A 25,514-nucleotide genomic window follows, 5' to 3' on the forward strand; every position below is an offset into this window, starting at 1 on the left:
GGGGGTTGCCTAAGAGACCATGCTCACCAGTGGAAACAGCAGGGTGCAAACAATATAATTATAAATTTAATAACAGGTGCCCGAATACCATTTACAAAGAGACCCCCACTTCAATATCCAGACAACCAGGTGTTAAAAAAATTTGCAACCAAAGTAACAAAGGAGATGACGGAGATCATTTCCAATTTAAAAGAACAGAAGATTTTAGAGAAGGTACCAATACTCAATCCAGGATTCCTATGTCGCATGTTCTTAGTAAAAAAATCAGATGGGGGAGTACGCCCAATTTTCGACCTCAGACATCTAAATTTTTATGTCTCAGTGAAACATTTCCTTTTAATTTCACAAACAGAAGTAGCCAATTTTTTACAGACAAACGATTGGCTAGTAAAGATAGACATACATCAGGCTTACTTTCATTTACCAATGGCAAGAACACACAGGAGGTTCCTACGAGTATTTTACAACAACGAAGTGCTACAGTTGACAGCTCTGCCATTTGGCCTGTCATCGGCTCCAAAGATGTTTGCTACAGTTACAAATTGGATAGCAGAAACTCTACGAGCTCAGGGTTTCCGGATAATTGTCTATTTAGACGATTTCTTCCTGGTCAATCAGGATCGTACAATGTTAGTTTCTCAGGTTGCGGAAACACTGAGAACACTAGAGACCTTAGGTTGGAAGATAAATTATCACAAGTCTGTCCTGAAACCATCTCAAGAAGTAGAATATCTTGGTCTAGTATGGAACACTCAGCAAAACTTGATAAAGCTTCCTTTAAAGAAGACAATAAAGATACAACAAATCATAACCAAGATGTTGAGAGTTGGAAACAGTTCTCTGCAAGAAGCTCAGAGTTTATTAGGTTTGCTCAACTTTGCAAATTACGCTGTAGCAGGAGGTCGTCTGCACTGTCGCAGAACTCAATTGTTTCTAAGGATGTTTACGCAGGACAGGCCAAGGGAAAGAAGAGGTTTACCTCTACTGGTGCAGCAGGATCTAAGGTGGTGGTTAGAAACTGTCGCAAACAGTTCAACACCGATAGTCAAGAAGAGCGTGACTCATTTTTTAACAACAGACGCAGCAAACTCGGGGTGGGGAGCCCACATAAACAGCACTTACCTGTCAGGAAGGTGGGGTCCACATCAGAGGGCTTGGCATTCAAACAGAAAGGAGATGTATGCTGTGTTCGCAGCCATAAGCAGTCAGAGGATGACTCTGCAAGGGGCACACATATTACTTCAGTCCGACAATCGGACCCTTGTGGCATATCTGAGGAACGAGGGTGGCACGCATTCCCTTGCACTGCTAGGACTCACAACCAGAGTCCTAAAACTTGCAGAGCAGTTGCAGTTAACACTCACGGCAACATATCTCCCAGGGAGTCTCAATGGAATTGCGGATCGCCTATCAAGGGGTCGCAAAATACCAGAGTGGCATCTGCTGCCCCAAGCCACGGAGGCAATATTTCAGGTATGGGGCATCCCAGACATCGACTTGTTCGCGTCAAGAGAAACATCTGTCGTTCCAGAATACGTCACCTTAGATTGCAAAGATGTTTCCGCAGCTTTCTTCGACGCTTTCAGCCGATTATGGGACTATCAGTTGGGCTGGGCATTTCCCCCACCCAGCTTAATACCAAGAGTTCTAGCTCACTTGAACAGTGCAAAGGGGACATATATTCTAATAGCACCAGAGTGGACCAAGTGTTTCTGGTTGCCAGACCTGCGAGCGAGGGCCCTGGCAGAGCCTCTTCCAGTAGAAAACCTCCGAAAGAATTTAATAGATTGGAGCACAGGAAGTTGCCCAGCACAAGTGGACAATTTGAGTCTTCTGGCCTGGAAAATTGGGGGTGGGCCAACCAGGTCGCTCAGTGGTCTATACAAGAACAGAACTTATTAAAAAGTAGCTGGCGGACATCTACTTTGGCAACATACAAGGCCCCAATTAAAAGATGGTTATCCTGGTGTGAGTCTAACGGGATTAATCCAAAAACACCTGAAGGCCAGCAGGTTGCTAGATTTCTGGCAAAATTGTTTTTAGAAGATAAGCTAGCTTATAGAACCATTCTCTTACATAGATCTGCTATTTCAACTTATTGTGCAACTACAGAGCCAGATATTTCTAAACATTTTTTTATTAATCAAGTTCTAAAAGCCATTTCACTTGCGAAGCCAGCAGTAACAAAAGTACCTATATGGGATACTGCAATTTTATTTGAGTGGTTAAAGACTTCAACTAACTCGGGTTCTCTATTTGAAATAGCTAGGCGAACAGCCTTAATACTTCTACTAGCTTCAGGACGTAGAATCCATGATCTTACATTATTAGAAGATGGTCCCGAGAATCTTATCTTTTCTGAGGAGGGGATTATTCTTTGGCCAAGGTTTGGTTCAAAGACTGATTCACAAACTCACAGGCAGTCAGGTTGGATGTTGCGGAGACATCCAGACCGACGAGTTTGCCCTGTTCAGCACATAATTGATTTTTTAAAAAAATCTGAACATAGAAGAAGCATGGATACAGATGTCAGAAGTTTATTCATCTCTGTAACAGGACAATTGAGACCTGCTTCCAGAACAGTGATTGCAGGATGGATAAGATCCATTTTTAATGAGACAAACATTAATGCACCACCGGGTAGTATTCGGTCAGCAGTGGCATCAAGAAGCTGGATAGAGAATAGGCCAGTTCAAGAGATACTCGATAGAGCAAACTGGAAAAGTCTCAAAACATTCCAAAGATTCTACTGTAGACCAGTGAATAAACTTAATAATAGTTCTAAGGTTGATTTATTACAATTCAATTTTTCTAATATTAACTAGAACATTTTTTAAAGAAATATTTTGTTTCTGAATTTTGGTTTCTTTTTTTTTTTTTTTAGAAGTTTATATTTTATGTTTAATTGTGTAATAATATAATAATATTATGGGACTAATAAAATAGTAAATAAGTACTTAATTTTATTTATTATTTTTCATCATAGCATTTGATTTTTATCACCAGCAGATAACAAACAGGTCTTCACTCAACGCTGTGTGTTTTAGAAAACACATAATGAGACTGTTTTGCATTACAACAAAACAGGTATTATGTGTTGAATAAAACACACAGCGTTGCAGCAATTCTCTTGCTGGAGAGTTAAAGACTATGACTTTGACAACAGCGGTGTTGGGCATCCTAGTGTGTTAGAGAAGGATGCCTGCTGGTGAAAGAAAGAGACAGGTATTAAAAAGCAGCGAATTCGGTAAGTTTTTAACCATAGACAACATGAATTAAGGTAGAATTAGGACAGCTTTCTTCACTCAACGCTGTGTGTTTTATTCAACACATAATACCTGTTTTGTTGTAATGCAAAACAGTCTCATTATTAATATTATTGAATTAAATTGAATTGTGAATATGAAATGTGAATTAGACCTGTGTGTGTGTAATTCGTTATTGTCGATGATTATGTTATGAAACTTATGTCCTATAAATGAATTGAATTTCCAAAATTGATATTAACTGAATTCAGAATTAATAATAATAGAGGATGAACCGATGAATAATAATTTAAATTTATTTCTTTCAACCGACGAATTGACTAGGGAGAGAAGGTTATCAAATCGACGCGTATATTTTATGTATGAACACGCATAACTTCTTAGGAGTGGTCTGATTATGGAAACCGTCGCCTTCAAAGTGATCACCTACTCTTGTGATCATTGTAGCTATGTACCTAATGTTATTATTAAGGTTGCCATTGACGGTCAATTATTGTCACGTTTCTGAAAAGCAAACGGCTGTACCCACGCGGCATACTATACAAGTCATGTACGCAGTGACCAACACACGATCAATTATAGTCGTGGGTGCTACAGAAACGTGAGAATAATTGACCGTTGTGCATTTTGCTTTTTAGTTTCGTGGCTACGTTTATGTTTTTGAAGTATTTAAAAAATATATACGGTCGAATTGAGAAACCTCTTTTTTGATGTCGGTTAGACGTCGGGTCTCCTCCGACCCGTGTAACACGGGACGGGGGTACGGGCCTTGAGGCAGTGCCTCCTTGCCCGGGCGTGTCGCGGGGGATCTTTCTCCCCCGGTGTTTTCTTTCAACCCTTCCCGGGGTTGAGGCCAATAGGCCTACGGGTTTACTCTTGTACTTAGCTCCGGTGGCCCCGCGCGGACTGCGATTTCTCGCTATCCTGCGTCGAGGCAGCGGGCTCAGTTGGACACGTGTCGGAGTAGAGCCATCCCTGCTTGGATGGCCGCTACTGGTCTTTGGCATTGTAGGTAAGTGGAAAGCCCTGCCATCAGCTCTTCCACGATCACCCGGACTCCGGTCCGGATGTCGGTTAAACATAGTATGTTTTAGTATCGTACCGCAGCAGCACCAGCCAGCAAGGCGAAGAGACTGCGCTGCGGAGGCCGGCAGTGCTTCTTGCCTCCCTCCGCACAGCACAGGTTCGGGAAGCAGTCGATACTGGAGCTACAGCGCTGCGGGAACGCGTCGTTTTGCGGTGGCGCCGTGCACTGTAGATAGGACTCCAGCATGCGGACAGCTGTATAACATAAACAATAGATTAACAAAAGTTGACAGGACTTGAACCCAACCCTCATGGTCCAAAGGCACACAGGCTAACCATTGAAAAAAAGAAAAATAAATTTATTCATATCTAAAAGTTACAGACAGTCAATAAATACCCTATCCTTATGACAGCATGTCTGTCTGTAACCCTTAAAAAGAAAGGGTGTACAGCTCAGCATATGCCGTGCACTACATACAAGCATAATACACGGGGCTGATTTTCATTGGAGCAAATAGGCAATTCACCACTCTTCTGTGAACATTTGAATAGTAGTTATTTTTTTTTTCTTTACAAGTTAGCCCTTGACTACAATCTCACCTGCTGGTTAGTGATGATGCAATCTAAGATGGAAGCGGGCTAACTTGTTAAGTATAGGAGTAGGATGAAAATCCACATCCCTATCGGTTTCTACAGGACATACGGGAACGCTTAATCGCTTGGCGATAATGGCGTCTTTGCTGGTAGGGTAACTAGTAACTAGCCACAGACGAAGCCCTCAATCGGCCGAGCCGGGGATCGAATCCAGGACCTCCGTCTTGTAACTCCACCGCGCATGCCACTGCGCCACAGAGGCCATCAAAAGTTTGAATTTTACCTACTTCTTATTAGTTTCAGATCTAGTACTAGCAGACGCCTGGCGGTTTCACCCACGTAGTTCCCATCCCCGTGGGAATACGGAAATAAAATATGGCCTATAGCTTCTTTCTAATGTGAAAGAATTTTTAACAAACAAACAAGCAATAAAATCTTGCTTATTTATATCTAACTAGCCGCCGCCCCGCAGTTTTACCTCCGTAGTGACCGTTCCCGAAACAATACGCGCATAAAATATAGCCTACGACACTCACGAATAACGTGGCTTTCTAATAGAAAAAAAGAATTTTCAAAATCGGTTTAGTAGATCCAATCCTGCAACACCACAAAAACCTCTTTCTGGTATTAGTGTATTAGTAGATTCGAGTATGTACAGATATTACGAGCAGTTTTGATTATAATCTAAACACGTAAAGAGTTAAAAGTAGGTACATACCTACTGTATTACGGTAAGTAATGGCAGGTAATGGATTACCACATCACCATACGATTACATTTCAATGTGACCAATGGCCTGAGATCAAAATGACCACGAGTAAGTAGAGTAGGTAGGTAGTTCATGTTTTTTGCGCCGGTCTTCGATAATAATGTTAGACCGTGACATTAATTTCGCAACTAAACCTAGTATTAACCATTTAATAGGCCTCATACAATGTTGCAATCATAATATTTTGTTTTATAATTATATAACTTTAGTTTCCAATGAGTAAAAGTAGATACAATAAATGCGTAGCGTAGGTTACGGTTTACAAAGCTGGGTGGAACTAATATTGTGAACGCTAAACTTTGTATGGATGTTTGTTACTCTTTAACGCCTCAACTAATTAACCCAATTTAGCTGAAATTTAAAACGTAGGTACTTAGATAATTCCCTAGGTTAACTCATATTACTTTTCATACCGAAAAAATCCCGCGCGATATGTGAAAAACTGAATTCCACGAAGTCGCGGGCGTCCGCTAGGTAGGTTATAATTATCTGCATGTTATTAAATCCCATGGTGTAGAGATATGGGATGTTCTCCAAGTTCCAAATTGATATTTTTTTTAAAGTACTATACGTATGCTTTACAACAAAATATTATAAAGCTCAACAGTTTGTTTGTATGTTTTTTTATTCCCATTCCCATTAAACCAGTCGGATTAAATTTTTGTGTACCATATTCATGGTGAAAAACCTACTTAATATGAAGGTGGAGGGAAAATAGTTGCGGAAAATGGAAAACTTAACTCAACAGTTGGTTTTTTGGAATTGGTATGGTATGTTAAGGGTTTTGCATGCGGACGAAAACACCGGCGTCTACGTGTGTTTCTGTTTGATAACCAAAGATAGAACCGGTTTTTGAAGCGGTTAAATAAAACAAAGACCTAGATAGGTAATATCACAAAAACCACTTAGCTTACGCGCGTCTATCCGGTTGGCGACCGGCACGAGGCAGTAGGAGCAGCTGCCGTCCGGACAGCACACGCGCGGCCAGCAGTCTGCGTCCGTCTTGCACGTCTGCACTTCGAACTATAACAGTAGCTTACGCGTATCTATCCGGTTGGCGACCGGCACGAGGTCGAGCCGGGTGCGCGCCGTGCGGCAGTAGGAGCGGGTACCATCCGGACAGCACACGCGCGGCCAGCAGTCTGCGTCCGTCTTGCACGTCTGCACTTCGAACTATAACAGTAGCTTACGCGTATCTATCCGGTTGGCGACCGGCACGAGGTCGAGCCGGGCGCGCGCCGTGCGGCAGTAGGAGCGAGTACCGTCCGGACAGCACACGCGCGGCCAGCAGTCTGCGTTCGTCTTGCTCGTCTGCACTACGAACTATAACAGTAGCTTACGCGTGTCTATCCGGTTGGCAACCGGCACGAGGTCGAGCCGGGCGCGCGCCGTGCGGCAGTACGAGCGGCTGTCGTCCGGACAGCACACGCGCGGCCAGCAGTCCGCGTCTTGCACGTCTGCACTTCGAACTATAACAGTAGCTTACGCGTGTCTATCCGGTTGGCGACCGGCACGAGGTCGAGCCGGGCGCGCGCCGTGCGGCAGTAGGAGCGGGTACCGTCCGGACAGCACACGCGCGGCCAGCAGTCCGCGTCCGTCTTGCACGTCTGCACTTCGAATAACAGCTCGCCGAGCGGCGTCGCCGGACACTCGCGGGGAATTACACCAAGAATTGCTGAAATTATATATAGGTACTATTAACCTATAAGCAGCTGACAAAAGTTTTCAATAATTAGGCGGGCGAGCGAGCTATGTACCTAATGATATCCTTGCGTGATCGAATCACAAATGAGAAGATCCGCAGAAAAACCAAAGTCACCGACATAGTTTCGGACGATGAGAGATGAGACACGAAGCTGATGAAGTAGCAATGGGCGGGGCAGATAGTTTCAGGAGTTTCGAACGTAGGGGTTCCAAGGCGTTGGAAAGAGCAAGCAGTAGATGGACCGATGACATTATACGGGTAATCGGCAGCATGCGGTTCAATTCAAGACCGTGGGGTTTGGAAGTCTACATTGCATTCGCTTCACAAGGTTACCAATACTCACGTTGGTGTGATTGTTCAGACACGGGCCGCTGGGCCGGCACTCCCTTCACGCACTGGCCCGCACAGCAGACCTGGCCGGGCCCGCTGCTGGCGCGGCACTGTGCATTCGACTCACAAGGTTACCAATACTCACGTTGGTGTGATTGTTCAGACACGGGCCGCTGGGCCGGCACTCCCTTCACGCACTGGCCCGCACAGCAGACCTGGCCGGGCCCGCTGCTGGCGCGGCACTGTGCATTCGACTCACAAGGTTACCAATACTCACGTTGGTGTGATTGTTCAGACACGGGCCGCTGGGCCGGCACTCCCTTCACGCACTGGCCCGCACAGCAGACCTGGCCGGGCCCGCTGCTGGCGCGGCACTGTGCATTCGACTCACAAGGTTACCAATACTCACGTTGGTGTGATTGTTCAGACACGGGCCGCTGGGCCGGCACTCCCTTCACGCACTGGCCCGCACAGCAGACCAGGCCGGGCCCGCTGCTGGCGCGGCACTGTGCATTCGCTTCACAAGGTTACCAATACTCACGTTGGTGTGATTGTTCAGACACGGGCCGCTGGGCCGGCACTCCCTTCACGCACTGGCCCGCACAGCAGACCTGGCCGGGCCCGCTGCTGGCGCGGCACTGTGCATTCGACTCACAAGGGATTGGGAACAGTCCAATGGCAACATTCTTTGGGCATGCGAGTTTTTGTGTTTTACCTGTTAACAGTATTATTATTTAAAAATTCGGCGCTAGATTCTGTTTATCGCTTTTATTCACAAGTACGTAACTTGCCCTGTATATGGGATAAATCTTTTCCACTCTTAGTACCTCAGAACCATATATGTGACTCAAAAGATAAGAGTTACTCAGAGAGCTAAAATTTCAAAGTCCTAAGTTCAGAATCTAAACAAAAAAAATTGTTTAAAATGCATGTTTGTTCAATAAACAAACGAATTAACATTCACATTTAAATTAAAATAATAGGTTGGGCTTTATCTATTTGTATACCTAATACGTAAAAAGCTTGGGACTTTTTTAATTAATAACTAAAATAAAATATTGCTGTACATTTCATAACGCAGTTTCTATCAACAATAAAACTTCGAAACTACTAACAATTAAACCTTTGACAATGGTAACATTGTAGGGGTCATAATATTTGTTACAAAACAAAGATTACATATCGATCGATCGATCGAATCGAATTACTGTTAGTATTGAACTCGATTGGGTTCAATACTAACAGTAATTCGATATAATAACGTTATGCTAGCGTGCTATTATAGTACCCTACCCAATATCTAATCATTTATAAATCTCGTATTGAGGCTAGAATAGAACGTAAGCGATTGAAATCTACATTTTTTAAATTCTTCTTTTAATTATAATGGTCAGTTATTCCTCATTTTATTAATTCTGAAAGTTCGTCAGAAATTTCCTACCATAGGTGGAATTTGGAGTCCAAACTTTTGGTACCTCCCACAGTATGGTCCAAACACTATTTGTTGTCGATCGTACAAGTTACCTGTTGTAGGGGCATCAACTGACAAACCTTAGCCTATTAGGTATATAAAACTAGGGGACATTCGCTACTTTATGTGAAATCCTATTAATCAAGAATCCCGCGGGAGCCATGGATTTACCCGGTATAAAAAGTACCTATGCCCATTGGCGTATCTAGGATTATTTCCAAGGGTGGGCCCAGGCCCACCTTAAGGGGCCAGCCCATGACATACCGCGAACAGAGTCGTCACACATAGAAATGTCGTTTACAATGTTTGTGGACGTGGCCTCTGAAACGGGTCGACTGATTTTGTTAATTTTTTTTGTAGTTAAAAGTTTTAAATCGGTAGGCCAGAATTCTAGAGTGGGCACTGGATCATTCTACGGTGGGCCCGGCCCACCCGGCCCGCCCGCTATACTCGCCTATGCCTATGCCTAAGTTCTGATCTAAGATCCAATTTATCTATGTGGTTAAAATGGTCAGCTTTTCCGTGAAAAGGTAATAGACAGAGAGACTTACTTTCGCATTTATAATAATATTATTGATGAGGAGGGTCTGGCCAACACAAGCTCTCGTGTGGTCTACATTTTTTTTTCTTTTCGCTTATGAATTCTTTTTTAAAACTACTCAAGTGATTAAAAAACGCGTTTATATAAGACTCTGGTGTTGGTGGGCTGGTGGCGGCAACATACCATTACAGTGAACCTATTATGAAATTTTTAAAAGTTTCCATTCAAATTTCGTTACCTCAAAAACTAGCATTCATTATGTAACAAAAACAGACTAATACGAAAACCTAGGTCATTTAAATAACCTTAAAAGTTAAAAACAAAATTATTTGACTCCAAAGTCATTGAGCATATTTAAATATATTTTTTATTGTTGCGTGTTTAACTTATTTTTTTTAAATACATTCAATATAGCGCTTGACGCACATTCTTATCGTAATGTTATGGAAAATCCATGGTTTCTACGAGATTTATGAAACACAGAATTTTCATGTCACGAATGAAGTCCACTAGTTTGCTTAGAATTTCAAGTTTAATTAATTACTCATCATCATCGCCTGTACTACCTTATCCCACTTAGGTGGAGTCGGCAAAATATGTCAATCTCCTCCATTTACCTCTATTACTCATCAACTCATCATCCACTCCCTTCACATGTACATGTCCCCTTTCACACACTCCAACCATCTTGTCTTTGGTCTTCCTCTCTTCTTGTGTCTTTCCACTTGCAATTTCAACATTCTTCTGATAATGTGACTTTCATCAATCCGCATTACATGTCTATACTAAGCTAGCCTTTTACTCCTAAATTTTATTTATATCCTCAATATTATTAAATTACTGTAGGACTTTTTTTTAGGTACTCTATGACAAGTTAGGCCTTTACTGTGATTTCACCTGAAGTGACGATGCAATCTAAGATGGAAGCGGGCTTACTTAGAAGAGGTACAAGTTTATATCTTCCCTCTGAAGGTTTCTATATAGCATCGGACTGGTACGCAGTAATCGCTTGGAGGTACGTTTTTACGAAGGGTGGTAACTAGCCACAGCTGAAGCTTACACCAGACTAGACCTCAGCCAATTAAGAAAATTCTAAATTGGTCCGGAATCGAACTCAGGACCTCTCTGAAGAGAACCAACCTTTCTGATGAAAACAAAACTCAGGGCTCAGGTCATCTTCTTAGAATTCGATTGTAACAAATATAAATAAAATCCCTGAAGAAAAAGTTGACGGCCTCCGTGGCGCAGTGGTATGCGCGATGGATTTACAAGACGGAGGTCCTGGGTTTGCCACGGTTGGGCTGATTGAGAATTTCTTAACTGGCCCAGGTCTGGTTGGTGGGAAGCTTCTTCCGTGGCTAGTTACCACCCTACCGGCAAAGACGTACCACTAAGCGATTTATCGTTCCGGTACGATGTCGTTTAGAAACCAAAAGTGTGATTTTCATCCTACTCCTAACAAGTTAGCCCGCTTCCATCTCAGATTGCACTATCACTTATCATCAGGTGAGATTGTGATCAAGGGCTATCTTGTAAAGGATTAAAAAAAAGTTATTAATAAAGATATTACCTACCTATTTTAACTGGAGCTGACGTTGGTGTAAGTTGTATGGGCAGCAGTTGCAGGAAAGGTCGCGGCGGCTCCGTTGTTGTAGTTGTCGTCGGCTTCGGCGTCGTCGTCGTCGTCGTCGTGGTTGTCGTCGTGCTGGTGGTGGTACTTGGGGTTGTTGTAGTTGTAGTAGTTGTAGTGCTGGTGCTAGTGCTAGTGCTCGTGGTCGTACTAAGCTCGACTATACTACTCTCCTCTGTGGCTCTAAAATGTTTTAAATTTACGCTTGTGATGCTATTGTTAGCGACAAAAGCTAAAGCGGTGTGCATTTGCAACTGACATATAAATCTACTGCATTATTTTAGTACATCAATACAATCTATACTTAATATTATAAATGCGAAAGTAAGTCTGTCTGTCTGTTACCTTTCACGGCTAAACGGCTGAACCGATCAAGATGAATTTTGGTAAATCGAACCTTGGAGCAAAACACAGGGTACTTTTTGACCCTAAAATAAAAATGGAAGGGGGTGAAATAGGGGTTGAAAGTTTTTATGGAAAGTCCTTAATTTTTAGAGTCACAGTTTTGAAAATTTGTTCATAAATCAAAAATACGAAATGTAATGTAATTCAAGAATTTTTTAAAACTCAACCCCTAAACTGGTAAAATAGGGGTTGAAAGTTTACATTGATTTTCACGCGGACGAAATCGTGGTCGTCCGCTAGTCTATAATAACATAATAAATCTTCCCGCTGCGCGACTTTTGTGCCTCATACAAATAAATAAATGAGAGAATAGGTACATCAATACATATAAATAAAATATGAATATGATTTCAAAATAACCCAGTTTTTTTAAGTGCTTATAGCTATTTACACGATACTAAAAACAGACACGTTTGTCCGAGCTAATCCTCAGAACGGCTGATCCGGTTTCAATGGGACTTTCAAAGGAAAATGGAAGAGGTTATTTAGTAACATATAGGCCACTTTTTGTTCCAGAAAAACCCATGATTGCAGCGGGATTTGTGAAAATATGATTTTCACGCGGATGAAGTCGCAGGCATCTGCTAGTCAGTAATAAAACGATAACGATATTTGAAATATACAATATAAGTCTACTGCTTACTTAAATCGGACAAAACACAATGGTACCTATCTCATAAATGTAAGGAATACGTAATTTGAAATTCAGTTGTCATCATAAAGTGGTAACAAACTGTGGTTTGGTACCACTTTATATGGTTTTTAATTCTACATAAACCTAATTCAAAAATAAAAAAACTGGTAACAGAAATAGTATGTAAAACAAACAAATGTAATATAGGAAAGAAAATGTACCGACAACTCTGTCATACAAAAGACATCAACGGCACCACACCGTCAATCACAAGAAAGGTTGCGAAATGAACAGTTTCAAGAGTTATAAGGAAATGCAGATGGTTGTAAACTTAGGTATAGTTTTACAGATAAATGGTAAATTAATAATTGATACGACTGAGGAATAGTGAACATTATTATTATACTAGCGGACGCCCGCAACTTCGTCCGCGTGGAATTCAGTTTTTCACAAATCCCGCGGGAACTATGGATTGTTCCGGGATGAAAAGTAGCCGCTGTGTTAATTCAGAGTAAAAACTATTTTCATATCAAATTTCAGCCAAACGCTTCGCAGCACAAAGCAGGAACAAACACACACATTTACAAAAAAACTTTTGCCTTTATAATATTAGTAGGTGATCTTTAGTAGGTAATATCATTCTTCTTCGATTTTTTGTTTGCTTTGTGTTATTTTTATAGTTGTGATTGATGGAACAAGATAATGATTCACCTGATAGCAAGTGAAATTCATAGCATATTTTTTCGTTTTTTTATTTGCAAGTTAGCTCTTGACTACAATCTCACCTGATGGTAAGTGATGATGCAATCTAATATGGAAGCGCTAACTTGTTAGGAGGAGAATGAAATCCACACCCCTTTCGGGTGTGCAGGTAAACAAAGTTACATTACGCAGAGCTGTGCTAGTGTTACCCCAGTGGAGCTCTGTCATAACAAGCTCTACTACTATTAAAAGTTATTGACGAGATTTTTGTTTTGTCAATAAAAATTTAAAATATGTTAATAGTATAGAGTAAAACATCATCAAATTAATGAAGGTCAAATCAATTCAAATAATAATTACGGACCAATCAGATAAAACTAATTAAAATGATTACGACACATCAGAACTTTTAGAAAAAATGTTTAAACGTAATAGTAGGTAGGTTTAAGTATAATTGATTTATCGTGGGCGTTACAGAAGATAGACTGTTAAGAAACTGTAATAACAATGACCTTAACCTGAGCATTAACCGTTCACTTTTGTATCACTCTCCCTAGCCAAGTGGCACGTCGATTCTCTTTCTACGATCGCTAACGCTTTGGTAACTAGAAAGATGTATGGGAATGACATTTGCTATCGATAGGTCACGTGGTCAATATCTGTCATTCCCATACATTGTTCTAGTTTTCGAAGCGTTAGCGATCGTAGAAAGAGAATCGACGTGCCACTTAGCTAGGGGGGCAGGTCGTTTATTTTCAGGTTAAGTGTTCTATACATACGACACATAACATAGCATAAAGTGTAAAGCACTTTTAGAATATGAAGGATATTTTGTGGTTTATGTGGCAATTTGTCATTTTCGTCCGCATCGACATATTTTTTAAATTACTTTTAAATGATTTTCAAACGTTTGTTTGGGTTAAAATTCTTCACAGAATATTTAATTATGCTCAATGTAAATAAATTGTATATTAAAAATATTTTGGTATAAGTTTTATTACGAGTAGTTACAGGTAAAAGTTGTTATTACATTTTTTTATGATTTTTTAAAAGAATATGTGCCATATACCTTATTTTTCCAAATATGACCAATATTCCCGTTCACTCCAAGTAGTCAAAAAAGACTGTGTTAGGGGTGGGTACGACAATAGACCAACGGCGCGGGGATCGAACCACCACCCCTCGGTGATGAGTCCGGCCCCTTTACCACTGAGCTATTGCGGCTTAATACAAATTGTTCACATCAAAATCATTTATTTGCTAATTGGAATTATCTATGCTAATATTCTAAAGAGATAAAGATTGTGTTATTGTAGGTGGTAATCTCTGGTTATACTGAACCAATTTTGAAAATTCTTATACCACTAGAAAGCCAGGTTATTTATGAGTGGTCTATATTTTATCCCTTTATTCACTGGTACCGAAACTAGGAGGGTGCAATCGCGGGCGCCGGCTAGTTATTACTAAACTTGCATAATTGTCGTAACCGTGAACTTTTATTTATTAACCGACTTCAAAAAGGAGGAGGTTCTCAATTCGGTCGGTATTTTTTTTTTTTTTTTATGTATGTACACCGATTACTCAAAGACGCCTGGACCGATTTCAAAAATTCTTTTTTTGTTTGAAACGGTATAGTCCCCATTTGGTCCCATTGCCATGATGTCAAGATCTGATGATGGAATCCTGGAGAAATTGAGGGGAAATTTCAAAAATTATATGGGTGTCTAGTGTGTTCGTAAACTTTTCCATTTAGTACTTTTAAGCACTACAATTTCATGAAGGTTTAAAATCGATCTGATGATGGAGCCATAAAACACACGAGGGAACTCCTCGGCAATTTACAGCAGTTACCTAGTGTTTGGGCTTGATTAATTTGTATTAATGAGAACTTTCCACATAGATGGGTTGTGACTGTCATTTCGGGGTTTGGTGATGAAGACCAAGGACAATTAAGGGAACTCCTTAACAGATTACAGTAACTACCTTGTGTTTGGCCTTGATTAATTCGTATTGCTGAGAACTTTCTACCTAGATGAGTTGTGTCTGTTATTAGGGGTCTGATGATGAAGACCAAGGTCAATTAAGGGAACCCCTTAAAAGTTTACGGTAGCTACCTTGTGCTTGTGCTTGATTAATTTGTATTGCTGAGAATTTTGTAGCAAGACGGGCTGTGACTGTCATTAGGGGTCTGATGTATTCGTTTGAGATGAAATTTTACACTAAAAATGGAAAAATAATAAAAATTTTAATAAAAAAAATACAACCGACTTCAAAACCTAAAAACATATCCACTAAACTAAAAAGCGAAAAATAACATCATACCTGCTGATCAGTTTGAAGGCGGTGCGTAGACGGTGTTGTCTTAATTTAAGCCATTTCTGACAGGACCACATGAAACAACACTGTCTGCAAAATCTAAATCTATAAGATATTCCCACATGGCTTGAATTAATACATCACCGGCTTAGCACCGCCTTCATACTGATCAGCAGGTAGAACATATTATGATGTTATTTTTCGCTTTTTAGTTTAGTGGATATGTTTTTAGGTTTTGAAGTCGGTTGTATTTTTTTTATTAAAATTTTTTAGTTTCTCAATATACTCATACACTAACAAAAACACATTCTGAAAATAATTAAATAATAGTTGTATTGGTTGATCATTTCGTCATTTGAAGGCTGCATCATTTAGTATTGATTTTAACAACTTTTCGTACCAGTATAGGTACTTATAACGAAATAAATAATTGTTTGAGTATGCTTACGAAAGCCGTGCGATAAAAATACGTTTACATAAAAATACGTTGTCTGTCTTAGAGTAATAAATTTATGTCGTCTATTTTATTTTATAGTATACTAGCTTAGCGGTTTCACCCGCGTGGTTCTCGTTCCCATAAGAATACGGTATATAATATATAGCCTATAACCTTCCTCGATAAATGGGCTATCTAACACTGAGAGAATTATTCAAATCGGACCAGTAGTTCCTGAGATTAGCGCGTTCAATCAAACAAACTCTTCAGCTTTATAATATTGGTATAATTTTTTTTCATTTTATAATAAATGTACCCTGCGTATGTATATTGTATATGTCACCTAACTTTAGCTAATTTTACAGCAAAATGTGATAAATAACTAAAAGTTTATTAAATACGTGTGTATTGATTTACAACAAAAACATAACGCTACAATACAAAGCAAAACAAGTGTGTCTATGTATATTATGTCTAGTATGATATTAAAATAGAATACGTTGTTGATCAAAGATTTTATACTAATAGATATGCCACTAGCGCGTCAAAACTGAAGCGAAAAAAAGTGCCTAATTGTCTTAATTTAGTCTCATAGTAAACAACGAAATTTATTTAAACTAATAATACCATATGTGTGCAATGTCGAGTTGTGTTTTCAGAAAGTGTAAAAACTTGTATAACTATATATAATGTAAATAAACACAAAATTGTGCATATGTCCGTTCAGTGGAGTAGTTCAATTCGGATCTCTTTCTGCGGTGATTTTGTAGACACGTAACATTTTTTTTAATTCTTTATAAGTTATCCCTTGACTACAATCTCATCTGATGGTAAGTAATGATGAAATCTAAGATGGAAGCGGGATAACTTGTAAGGAGGAGGATGAAAATCCACACCCCTTTCGGTTTCTACACAACATTGCACCGGAACGCTAAATCGCTTGGCAGTACGACTTTGTCGGTAGGGTGGTAAGGCCACGGCTGAATCCTCCCTCCAGCCAGACCTGGACCAATTAAGAAAACCTCAATCGGCCCAACCGGGGATCGAGCCCAGGACCTCCGTCTTGGAAATCCACCGCGCACTGCGGCACTGAAGCTGTCAAACATATCTGATAGTATAAAATCTTTGTTGGTAATTCACTTGTAATTTAAAATTATCTGAAGCAAAGCTTATTAATTTTTGTGCAAAATCTCATGGAGATCCGTTGAGTAATTAAAGCATAATAAATACACAATCAATTTCACTTATGCATTTATAATATAAAGCAGGTAGGTATTGCCTATTACCTACTGAGGTACTTTACTTATTATCTTTTATTGAATATTAGCTGACGCCGCGCGGTTAAACCCGTGTGGTTCCCGTTCCCGTAGGAAAACAGGGATAATATATAGCCCTCCTCGATAAATGGGCTATCTAACATTGAAAGAATTTTTCGAATCGGACTAGTAGTTCCTGAGATTAGCGTGTTCAATAAAACAAACAAACTAACTCTTCAGCTTTATAATATTAGTATAGATATTGACTAAAACACTACCGTACCTACCGTAGGTAAAAAAATGTTATTCGTGGATAGACTTTGAAATATTTATTAAGAAGAAATATAAAAACTTAGTCGTTTCCTGCTTGCAATTTAATAGGCAGTTTTTAGTGTTTAAACGAATTAAATGAAAGTAAATTTTAAATATTTGTTGTGAAGTAAGTTTTTTATTCGTCAATTGAATAGCTAACAATAGCTAAATTAGATAACTTATTCTTATTAAAATCACTACGGAAATCTAAGAAACGGTTTTTCTTTAAATAAAATTAAACAAAGGTTATATTTATTGATCGTAACTCTTTTTATAAAGAAAAAATATAGGTATGAATAACCATTTGAACAGTAGCGGAATTCTGGAACAATGTTTTTAGCTCGACAGTGTGAATCTCGGATTCGTCTCTATCTCTCTTTGTCTTACGCGATACTACAGATAGAGAGAGTTAGATACGAATCGAAAGCCACTCTATAGTAACAATATTATGAGAGATCAATTTTCAAGGTTGTATACTTTCCAATGTTTTTCATGAGGTATTTGATGAAATCGAAAAGAATGTAAAGCTATACATTTTTTTTATTCTCTACAAGTTAGCCCTTGACTACAATCTCACCTGATGGTAAGTGATGATGCAGTCTAAGATAGAAGCGGGCTAACTTGTTAGGAAGAGGATGAAAATCCACACTCCTTTCGGTTTCTACACGACATCGTACCGGAATGCTAAATCGCTTGGCGGTACGTCTTTGCCGGTAACTAGCCACGGCCGAAGCCTCCCACCAGCCAAACGTTTATGTATATGAATGTACCACTAACCGTATCGCTTGTGCTACAACTCCCTTGGTGCAGAATCCCTTACAGCACAGGTGTTGCGTTCCCATGATCGAGCAGTCGGTGCTTTTCCGACAAGGTATGGGGAACAGGTCCAACCAACCGCTGGTCGTGCGTACCTTCGGACACGACAGTGATTGAGCTTCGCCTGAAACACGTGTTATATGATGTAAATAAATGTTACACTATAGCATACAGTAACTACTATTTAAATTGATGATGAGTGACAAACTGACAACGTATGTACATTTGTACAGCAGTCTGATATCTAATCTACTTTAAGATGTCTATTAGCGTATTTTCTTGCATATGCTCAAAGTTTTAATATGAAAATAGGATAAGTACTTATATTATATTCTATTTTATGACAAAACGCAGTACTTATACCTAAAACAGGTAGAAGCGAATGGCGACCTCTTGATTTACTCATTGCAGACCGATTTTCAGAAAAAAAAACTATTATTTTATTATACTCCATAGATTTACGATTCGGTACAAGTATCCCTAAGAAGTCCCTTTTTTATTGTTTTTTATGTATACTCCTTGACCTGGCATAAGGTAGGACAATAAGTTTAAATAAATTACCATCAATTGCATAAAAAAATAAATTTGACAGTTTGACTTAGGTCACATGTGTCAATTTTAAAAAGAAAACAGCGAATACTTGTAAACAGGTACAAAATAAATAAATATAGTCATACAGATCTCTAATAATGGTTATAACGAACGGAGTGAAACTACCCGAGTTCTCGGAGCTGACAGTGGACGAGTGCGAACTGTCGACGGCGACGCTGATGTCGGCGGCGCCGTACGTCGGCAAGCACTGCGAAGCCGTTAACAACGAGTTCATGTTGTGCCGATACGAGAACAAAGACCCTCGGCCCTGCGTCGAGATCGGGAAGAAAGTCACCGCGTGCACTATGCAGCTCTTCAAACACATCAAAGACAACTGCAAGCTTGAATTCAATCAGTACGCGAATTGCATAGACAAAAGCTCCGGTAACTACACCTTCCATAACTGTCGGAAGACTCAGGCTGTGTTTGACGCGTGTATGGATGAAAAGTTATGCATGAATCGTCCTGCGTTTGGATACTTTTGTCGTGCAAGGATTCACCACAGTCCTACGTCTCCGCCGCCACCGGAGCCCTGCCCGTGTGCGCCTAAGGTCCCCGACCCTACACCGTCGCTCCCGGATTGCAAGCCTCGACCGCCAGCTCGCTTCGGTAATCGCTTGTATTGGGCAACGGAATAGTAAATTCTAAATAAAGTACCTCTTTTTATTACGATATTAAATTATATTCTGATCAAGTTGGGTTTTTTTTTACCTATTTAGTAATACTATCTATCTTTTCAGTTGTAGATAGTGCAAATTATAATATTTTCAAACTGTAATTATTAAAAAAAAATCGTATATTCGATAGTCGTAATTTGAAAAGTCAAGTTGGTAATTCCTTATTGAAAAAACAAAAACTTTGTTTTTATGGTAAACTATAGTATAGTTTTAGACATACTTAATCATTGTGAAATATAAAAGCCGATCAGATAGTCTCAGATAGTCAAGTATTTACATAAATTATGAAAAGAAATGTAATAAGGATGCAACGTTCTTGTGAAATATTGAGAAACATTAAGATTTTCTTTAAATCTAAAGCATCACTTAATAAATCTATAGCATCACATAAACTTATAACAGAAATCACTATTGCTTCAAATGTATTGGATTACGGATATAAAACACACGCTAATTTACATATGTTTTAAAATGTATCGATAAAAATCATACAACACTATAAAAAGTAAAGTCCAAGCTAATTAGTTCAGACAAGCGGCAGACCTACCAACAAGAGAGCGGACAAAAGCCGGTCAGCAAGCATTTGTTGTTGTGAAGGTCACCGAAAATGCACCGTAAAGTGGGTGAGCCTCGATCAGTGTCGTAACCCCGAAGTGGATATAACTTATTAGTCAGACGATAATATATAGCGAGGTATATAAAATTATTTTACGTAGGTACTGTTTGGAAACCACTCGCCTGATTTAATGACCATGTTGAGACCACGAGGTCTCGCAATATATCCAGTAATCAATAGCAATCCATATTCGACATAGTGTTAACGAGTCTCCTCTCAAAATAAGAGGGATAAGGCTAATTATTTAATTTCTTAAAAATAAAGCTGGGGTTGCATGCCCCGGACCGGATTCGATCCTACGCCCTCCGAATGAAAGGCAGAGGTTATATCCCCTGGGCTATCATGGCTCACTTACACGGCACGTCTTTTTAAAATTAACACAGCCATAGGTATTATGGCATTTTCTGTTCTGTGAAATTGTGAAGTTAATATAAAATAATCAATAGAATAATAATCATGAACTTTTTAGTTTTGGCAAATTATAAATATCTACAGAATTAATTTTAATTTAATACATTCAGAAAAATTATTAACCTACATTCTATACAATTATTACAAAAGATAGAAATGATTAATGACATTTTTACAATGTTTTTACATAAAAATTATCATAAAATATTAACTCTTTTGATCGGTTTCAAAAGATCAGTATCAAATTCATAATGTGATATACGCGTACCTACGTATTTTCTACAAAGGGCCTTAAAGCGTGCCAAACGAGCTTAAATTACATAGATAGGTAATAATTACCTACATACGAATAGTACTCGAAAACCATAACTGTTCTTCGGAAGTCGGGTAAAAAATGGCTTCAAGGTGATTAGTTATTTCCCATTCCGTTAAACAGCTAACTAACAAAATGGTTTTAATAAATTATTCATTAATAATATCATTGATAACATGCTTAAAATTATACTTTTTAACTCATACATTGTAAAACAACAAAAAAAGGAAACAAACCGACAAAAGTATAAAATCTCATACAAGTCCTAACTCACGCTAACGAAGTGTTTTCGCTCCCGAACTATATATAACAGGCGCGGCGTTTACACATCGGGAGTCCGTTTCTACACAGTAAGGCAGTCGTTGCGGAGGGCTGCTCTAAGCTCCGCACCCGTAGTCTAGTAGTTTGGTGCGCTACCCATGACACGGCGAACCGTTCCCCGGAACGCGATTGATGCCACGTTTACTGAGATCACTCAGAAACTGTCCACTCGTCTCTTGTGAGACTGTAACTAGGATTAATTCCTGACACAACTGTTGTAGAAGATTTGACTTCCTTTTGCTACCTGCTCATATAAACTTTTTTCTTAATGTAATTTACGAGTAGTAGAAGTAAATATTGGTAACTTTTTATTAATTCTATCTAGTATCTATATAATAAACTAGCTAACGCCGGTTTCACTCGCGTGGTTGCCGTTCCCGTAGGAATATGGGGATAATATATAGCCTATAGCCTTCCTTGATAAATGGGCTATCTAACACTGACGGAATTTTTCAAATTGGACCAGTAGTTCCTGAGCTTAGCGCGTTCAATCAAACAAACAAACTCTTCAGCTTTATAATATTAGTATAGATATATAATATAATATTATTAATAATTAACTTACCTAAGATAATATTAGTAAATTACTCCTACTAAATGGATTAATTTATTCACGTAATTTGTTTTTAGTTTGCTCTAAATAATCTAGACAGTTTGTGATTTGAATTATTAATGTTACTTGAGTATTTTATTTTAGAAATGTTTATTAGTGTTTTGTATTATACCTACTTCTCATCAATAAATCGAACAGTCCAGTCAATTTTCGATTTTTTTGATGAGAAGTATAATATTTTGTATTTTATTAACATTGTTAAAAATTAAATGAAAAAGGACAAATAAGTAAATAAGAGAAATAATAAAATCAATCAGTACTGTTTTATCGATGAGCAAGTAAAAATTAAATATTTATACTAATATTATAAAGCTTAAGAGTTTGTTTGTTTGATTGAACGCGCTAATCTCGGAACTACTGGTCCGATTTGAAAAAGTTTTTCAGTGTTAGATAGCCCCTTTATCGAGGAAGGCTATAGGCTATATTATTTCCGTATTCCTACGGGAACGGGAACCACGCGGGTGAAACCGCGCGGCGTCGGCTAGTTAAATAATATTACTTGGAAGTTATATCAATATAGGTACACGTTACCAACGCGTTCTTTGCAATTGCAATTCCGATTACGCGTCTTACATAAACCTCATTTTCCTACTGCCGGTCTGCCGCAGGCGAACCGTAGGTACGGTTAATATCAACGTCTATATTTATTTAAATGACTTGCAAATTGCAACATTAATCTATTATATAAATAACAAACTTTAATATTAAGTATTACAGTTTATATAATGATTTATTTATTTTGCTATCATCCGCGAAAATTCGGCGAACCCATGCGACAACGTCACCCAGGTCCGACAAAATACTCTCTACGTACGTTTCACCCCGAAACCGGAGCATCCTCAGGAGATGGTGACTCTACAACGTGCAATTGTCTTTTTGCAATTGCATTTTGTCTTTTGTCAGTATTTTGTCGGACCTGGGTGACGTTGTCGCATGGGTTCGCCGAATTTTCGCGGATGATAGCAAAATAAATAAATCATTATATAATCATGATGAACTTCCGCAAAGTAACGCCTGCTTCTATCCAATATTTATTACAGTTTACACGTAAGTATACGATTCCAGTCTAAATAGCATTACGACTTGGTATCTAGTTTGATCGTGTAATACTTGTAGAGGTGTATGTACTATTTTTACTTGCTGCAGTATTTAAATCACAGGTTCAACGTTGGCAGAATGATGATAAGAGATGATGACAGTTTTTTAATTGTATATATTCTACTATATAAAAATAAGTCGGGTTTTCCTTCCTGACGCTATAACTCCAGAACACACGAACCGATTTCCACGGTTTTGCATTCGTTGGAAAGGTCTCGGGCTCCGTGAGGTTTATAGCAAAGAAAATTCAGGAAAAATTTCAACGTAGGGTAGGGGTAGGGAAGGGTTAGCGCAGGGGTAGGGGTAGGGCAGAGGTAGTTGAAAGTTTACATCGAGTTTCACGCGGACGAAGTCGCAGGCGTCCGCTAGTATCTTATATGAATGCTAATAGTAAAGGAATTTTGTAAAAGTAACAGGGTATCTGCGATCAATCCTTTTGGAGCTACAGGGATTTAAAGGGTCAGATTTGCGGTTCTGCCGCGGATCTCTGAAAAACGTCCCATACAAAATGGTACGATTTAATGACGTCGTAGGTACATAATGAACGTTAGATTTGTATGGGCGGTTTGTTGTTAGTCGAATGTATCATAAAAATCAATATATTCAAACCTAGTCATTATCCCTATTGCTTTTGTGGGCATTTGAGACTTTCATTAGGTAGTAGACGAAATATACAGAGAAAATTAGAGGACTTTGTGATGGCACAAAATGGAAGTGGCAGATTAAAATATTATTAAACTTTTAAAAAGACTCCCAATATAAATTTATTATATTAATAACTATTTAACTATTTTTTTTAGATTTAAATGTAAGTACTTTAAATATAATGATATTATGAAAATGTAAAATTGATTGAAATGAATAAAAATTTATAAGTTTAAAAAGTTGAGCCCTTCGTATAAATAAACAATTTAAAAGGGGGCAAAATAAGGTTAAGAAAACCATAAGCATCAGCAAAAATGGCAAACGATCAAAATCAATCGGATCTTGTAGTCCAGCCAACAATCTCGAGTCGTATACGATCTACGATCGATGTACCTAACCTTATATTTTAGCATTCTTGACTATTACATCTAAAAGCTTACATGTAAACCTCTTTATTAAAAGTCAAAGGTCGCAAAAATATTTCGTTTACAAAATAAAATAATCAAAACCTAAAATAAGGCTGGGGTCGGCTAACTAAAGAAGGTACTCAATATGTTTGCTATTCGGATGAAAAATCAGTTCGCAGTAGTTCATACATGTTTAAGTACTGCTACATAGACAAGTACTTACTCGTAGGTTTAGTGACTGGTCACAGGGTTCCCAACTTAGGGGTTTCCCCCCAGATTTAGGGGGCAAATAAGTGAAATGGGATTTTTTTAGCGGTCTGAAATTTTTAGGGGTATTTTCAGGGATTTTTAAATTGATGATAATTTTAATATTTCTTTCTTGGCCTAGCAACGTATAACGACATATTATATTACATTATTCTACAACCACTCTGAGGAAATTGGAGGCAATTTTCATCGAATAAAAAAAATTGCTAAATTTATTCATTGTCAACATGTATGATTTCAAAAAATCTGAATCTTCAGATAAAGACGTAGTATTTTGTCTGTATTAAATATAGACTTTTGAAACATATGACAGCATATTATTTCTAAATTATTATGAATTTATATTTTTTAGGGGGACAACTCAATAATTATGGCTATTTTAGGGGTTTTTGACACCAACTTTAGGCATAAATATTTTGGAGAGTTGGTAACACTGACTGGTCATCGATGACCAGTCACTAAACTCGTTATGATTAGACATGACGTTTTACGCTCTCTTTTAAATGCTCACAAGTACTATTTAGCTTTGAAGGTGTTTAAGTATCCGTCCATGACTTTCCTCATATCATATGAGATCCCTTTAATTTGATTGTACGGAGCCGTATGTATTTGTATTTTAGATTTTATTTTTTTTTCTTCGGGGAGCAAAAAAATCCCTCCGGACTTTTGCCGGCTAGTCGGCAGGGCATGTCCGACTTGCACGGACTAAAAATAACCTCCTCGTGCTTCGTGGTCAGCGCGGAACCGCTTAGCATTTCTTCACGCTAACCATGTTTTATATTTAGATCTCTCGCTTTTCTTCTGTCTCTTTTTTTTTCTCTTCTTTTCATGGTGGCTCGGACCATATGGGCGTACTTTTGCCACTATAAGGTTTGCCGCGTTTACCTCGCCGCTTGTTCCTTCAGCCGCAGCTCTTAAGAGTTGTATTTTAGATTGTAATTATGTAAATGTTGTAAGAATCACTAGCTATTATTACTAGGACCAAATAAATAAATAAATCCCTCACTTGTCATTTCTGATACTTTGATTGAATTGCAGAGTTGCAGGATACAGGCTGCTCTAAACAGCAATGTTTGAAATTATGAGTGGGAACATTAATACAATGGGGACCCTCTATAACGTTTATAGTTCTCTGTAGTAGGACAGGACTATTTAGTCAAAACAGATAGGTATAACGTGTAAAGTTCTGCTGTTAATAAATGCCGTTTATGATGACCTAGCAGGAAGAGGAACAGGGAGCCCAACGATCGCGGGTCCCATGAGCACTTGCCCAATGTGCTTAGTGGGAAGGAAGGCCAGACCCTGTAGCCAAGTGTAGCGTTTGCGATGGTAGAAAGAGAATCGAT

At 38.8% G+C, this 25,514-nt stretch overlaps 2 protein-coding genes across 2 annotated transcripts in view; one reads left to right on the forward strand and one right to left on the reverse strand.

The window, feature by feature from the left end:
- LOC112046440 (mucin-5AC) overlaps positions 1–25,514 on the reverse strand; it is a 34,313-nt gene that overhangs the window by 2,251 nt on the left and 6,548 nt on the right. The window contains exons 2-6 of the mRNA XM_024083057.2: positions 18,171–18,333; positions 11,277–11,515; positions 8,232–8,405; positions 7,142–7,330; positions 4,369–4,547 (exon numbers count right to left, since the gene is read on the reverse strand). Of these exons, the coding sequence (XP_023938825.1) occupies positions 4,369–4,547; positions 7,142–7,330; positions 8,232–8,405; positions 11,277–11,515; positions 18,171–18,333 (944 nt within the window). The remainder of the gene's footprint in view (positions 1–4,368; positions 4,548–7,141; positions 7,331–8,231; positions 8,406–11,276; positions 11,516–18,170; positions 18,334–25,514) is intronic.
- On the forward strand, positions 18,578–19,494 carry LOC128199263 (NADH dehydrogenase [ubiquinone] 1 alpha subcomplex subunit 8-like). The gene has a single exon (XM_052888064.1). It carries the CDS (start codon positions 18,899–18,901, stop codon positions 19,436–19,438), a length of 540 nt encoding a protein of 179 aa, XP_052744024.1. The 5' UTR covers positions 18,578–18,898; the 3' UTR covers positions 19,439–19,494.

This window comes from Bicyclus anynana, chromosome 21 (genome assembly GCF_947172395.1).
Source record: "Bicyclus anynana chromosome 21, ilBicAnyn1.1, whole genome shotgun sequence".
NCBI classification, from domain to species: domain Eukaryota; kingdom Metazoa; phylum Arthropoda; class Insecta; order Lepidoptera; family Nymphalidae; genus Bicyclus; species Bicyclus anynana.